General features: G+C 44.3%; 1 protein-coding gene across 1 annotated transcript; it reads left to right on the top strand.

Moving 5' to 3' along the window:
- The first annotated feature begins 290 nt into the window (after positions 1–290).
- Positions 291–2446, top strand: igfals (insulin-like growth factor binding protein, acid labile subunit). Its single transcript, XM_037256775.1, has 2 exons — positions 291–403; positions 477–2446. Exon 2 carries the CDS (start codon positions 482–484, stop codon positions 2216–2218), a length of 1737 nt encoding a protein of 578 aa, XP_037112670.1. The 5' UTR covers positions 291–403; positions 477–481; the 3' UTR covers positions 2219–2446.
- Positions 2447–3753: the final 1307 nt, after the last annotated feature.

Raw genomic sequence — 3753 nt, forward strand, 5'->3', positions numbered from 1 at the left:
ATACAAAGTTGTTTGTCTTGTGCAGCGGGGGTTTATCTTATCTCTTGTCCACTCGACAGTACATCATTTACAATATACAGTTAATGCACTCAGTGACAGAAGCAGTGAACACCAAAGGCCACCGAGACTAAGCCACCGATACCATTTCTTTATTTATCAATGACATCCAAAGAGAAGTACATATAGAAGACCTTGAAGGGGTTAGTCACGTGTGTAATCTGACTTTTTTTTTTTTTTAAGAGCGGTTGAAAGGAACTAGGAACACATCCGTTGAAAAAAAAAAAAAAAAAGAAAAAAAAATGGTTGGGGTTTGCCTTAGCAGCCATCCAGCATACAAACGATTGCACAAGGTTCAGTCATTTCGCTGCTCGCGCTTCGACAAGCGAAACGTTCCAGGTTCAAGGTAAGCGACTTTATGCGACTCCTTTTCGGGACGCGTTTCACATGGTGGATTGAAGCAGACGCTCTGTCCACAGCTGGGATGCAAAGCCTTGCGTTGTTCTTGTTGTGGGTACTGGGAACATTAGCGGTGTTGCCGGATCCCACCCCGACGGCAGAAGAGCCCGTTCCGTGTTCCAAAGGATGCACTTGTCTGTACGATGACTACAGCCTGGAACTCAACATGTACTGTAGCGGCCGCAACTTCACGCAGGTCCCGACGGACATGCCGAGAGCAACGCACTCTCTCTGGCTCGACGGAAATCTTTTCGCCACCTTACCGGCGGCCTCGTTCAAGGATCTCGCCAATCTGGACTTTTTGAATTTGCAAAGCGGTCAGCTGGCGACCGTGGATGCTCAGGCTTTCCGAGGACTCAGGTCGCTGGCTCACATTCACCTGGAGCGCAACCGCCTGCGTACGTTGCCGGTTAGCGTTTTCCAGAACACGCCGAATATCGCCTCCATCAGTCTGCACAACAACCAACTCGCTCGCATTGAAGAGAGGCTCTTTTCTGGACTCTCGCACATGTGGCTTCTCAACTTGGGTTGGAACGCAATAGCGGTCTTGCCCGAGAACATTTTCCAAGAGCTGCAGGGTCTGAGAGAACTAGTCCTCGCGGGAAACCGACTAGCCTACCTTCAGCCGCAGCTCTTCCAAAATCTTGGCGAGCTTAAAGAATTGGATCTAACAGGAAATTCCCTCAAAGTCATCAAGGCGAACGTGTTTGTGAAACTCGTTAAACTGCGGAAGCTTTACCTGGCCCAGAATCAGATTGTGACGGTGGCGCCGAGAGCCTTTGTAGGCATGAGAGCTCTCAGATGGCTGGACCTCACCAACAACAAAATGACCAGCCTCCATGACGACACCTTCTTGGGCTTGCACAATCTTCTCGTGCTGCGTCTTTCCAACAACTCCATTGCCGGAATTAGGCCGAGGACTTTCCGTGATCTTCAGTTCTTGGAGGAACTGCGTCTCAGCTACAACAAAATGCATGCTTTGGGTGAGAGGATTTTTGAAGGCCTTGGACATCTGGAGGTTCTCGAGCTCGAGCACAACCGAGTTCAGGAAGCACAAGTGGGTAGCTTCACGGGACTCTCCCATGTGGCCGTCATCAACCTGTCGGGAAGTTGCTTCCATAGTCTGCCCAATCATGTTTTCAAAGGTCTATCAAAGCTTCACAGCCTTCATCTGGACAAAGGTTGTCTCACAAAAATTACAAATCAAGCATTCACGGGGCTGTCAAGTCTACGGAGACTTTTCCTTCAGCACAACAACATCTCCGTCGTGGAACACCACAGCTTTGCAGACCTGGTGGGCTTACTGGGACTGGACTTGAGTTTCAATAAGTTAGAAGTTTTCACCAGCCACACATTTTCCGGCCTTCAGAATCTGGAGTACTTGCTTCTGTCCAACAATGAATGCCGCCAGTTTCTGCACAACGGAACCAAGCATCTCCTCCCAAGGCTGCGCTACCTTGACCTGAGAGCAAACGCTTTGACAAATCTCATCCCGGATTTTTCAGAGAACATGGAGAAGCTTCTGTTGTCTGGAAACCGCTGGAAATGCGACTGTGGCGCCGTCTCGCTGAGGAACTACAGCTTGAGGAATGCGCACGTGGTGCCTCGGCGAGTGGAGACGCACGCCGAGGGCGAAGAACCAGACAGCACCATCACTATATACAACAACATAACGTGCACTAACCCCACACGTCTAGCAGGTCAGGATCTGCGAGATACTGACGCCGAACACTTCCAAACGTGCAGAGCAGCCGTAAATTGATGCAAGCAGCAAGTGTGGTTTAATACGGTGAACCAAATCACTTTGAAAAACAAACCAAAAAATAACCCAGAAGAAATCCATTTGTATAATCATCTTGGTGACAAGCACGAGGACATAAAAATGGCTGTAAAATGACAAATAGTGTCACATGCAAGTAAAATTGTGTTTACCTTAAAATAGTTTGCACTGTAAGTGCTGGAGTGTGCAATAAACGCATCAAAAACTGTACTCCAATCATTTTTTTGTCTTAGGACCACGACTGTCAGCAACATAACAGTTCCAATCATACACCAAGCAGTTTTTTTTTTTCCCATTGCGCCTAATTACCAAAACGAGTCCATAATATACTTGACAGTGATTTTTTGTATTACTTTTTTCAGTTGGCATTTTTTTATATTTAATTAAAGGATTTTTTTTATCTGTACTTTATCCAGTTTATGTTGTTTAAACTCGAGAACTGTATTTGAACTTGGGCGAGACCTGTGTCCACTCTGACGTAAGTCTACGACGCCCTGTCCCGACTTACGAACAAACCTCTGTCAGTGAAACTAACGCACAAGTTGGACAGTCAGATGACTTTAACCTAAACTTTGACTTTAACCTAAACTTAAGTTGATTACTGAGGGTGTAGTTTATTTAAATCTCGTATTTTTCCGGTAGCTTTTCGTTTAGCTAGCTAACATTGTGACCAACAAAATAACGGTTAAACTAATTGTGAGTTGAGTTAATAACAGGACTCGCTGGGGTGATGTTGTGAGATAATTTGTGTTTTTGAGCATACCTTGGCCAAGTTCGGTCCGTCGCAGAAGTTTGAGAAAAATAAAAAAAGAATCATTCCGCGGGTGCTTCACGTCTGCTGATTTGTCCTTCCCACTCACATTGTGGCGTTCGAGACGAATTGTTTCTTTCAGATTTAAGACAGGTGACGTTGGTAACGAACGAGCTCAATAATTTAACATACGCTTTTGGGAGTTTTCTTTCCAGCGTTCCTATAAGGTAAGGCTTTGAAAAGTAAAAGCATGATAAATTAGCAAAATGATTCACGCAAAATTTCGAAAAATAGGTGTGAAGGTGTGTTTCTCTGAAGGTTACTGAAAGCATCACGAAGACAGCTTTGACAGGTAAATCAAATCATTAACGCCCGCACTTTTTATTACACTTGGATGCACCAATTAACATAATAAAAAGTCTTTAAAAGGAACTCTGCTGCGTTAATGTTTTAACCCTCAGCTGCTGAAAAGTGATCTTAAAATTAATTGATTTTCAACCAGTGCAGTGCAGTTAGGCTGCCGCCTGGTGGTAGAACGACAAACTGCAAGGAAACTGAAAAGTTCCAAACATTTAAGAGTACTAAAATGCTTTTATGTATGTTTGCTTGAAGTTTTAATTTGCAAGATTAATATATCACTGTGGGAAAGCCATAACGCGCTTAATACATGTGATTTTTCAAAATGTATCAAGTGTATTGAACAATTAAATATCCCTGTAAAGGACTATAATCATGACTGCAATTTAATGGAAAGAAAATAATCACA

Source organism: Syngnathus acus, chromosome 8, assembly GCF_901709675.1.
Source record: "Syngnathus acus chromosome 8, fSynAcu1.2, whole genome shotgun sequence".
In the NCBI taxonomy this organism is placed as follows: Eukaryota; Metazoa; Chordata; class Actinopteri; order Syngnathiformes; family Syngnathidae; genus Syngnathus; species Syngnathus acus.

Excerpts from the sequence above, each read along its gene's own strand:
- igfals (XM_037256775.1), top strand. The coding sequence starts at position 482 with ATGCAAAGCCTTGCGTTGTTCTTGTTGTGGGTACTGGGAACATTAGCG.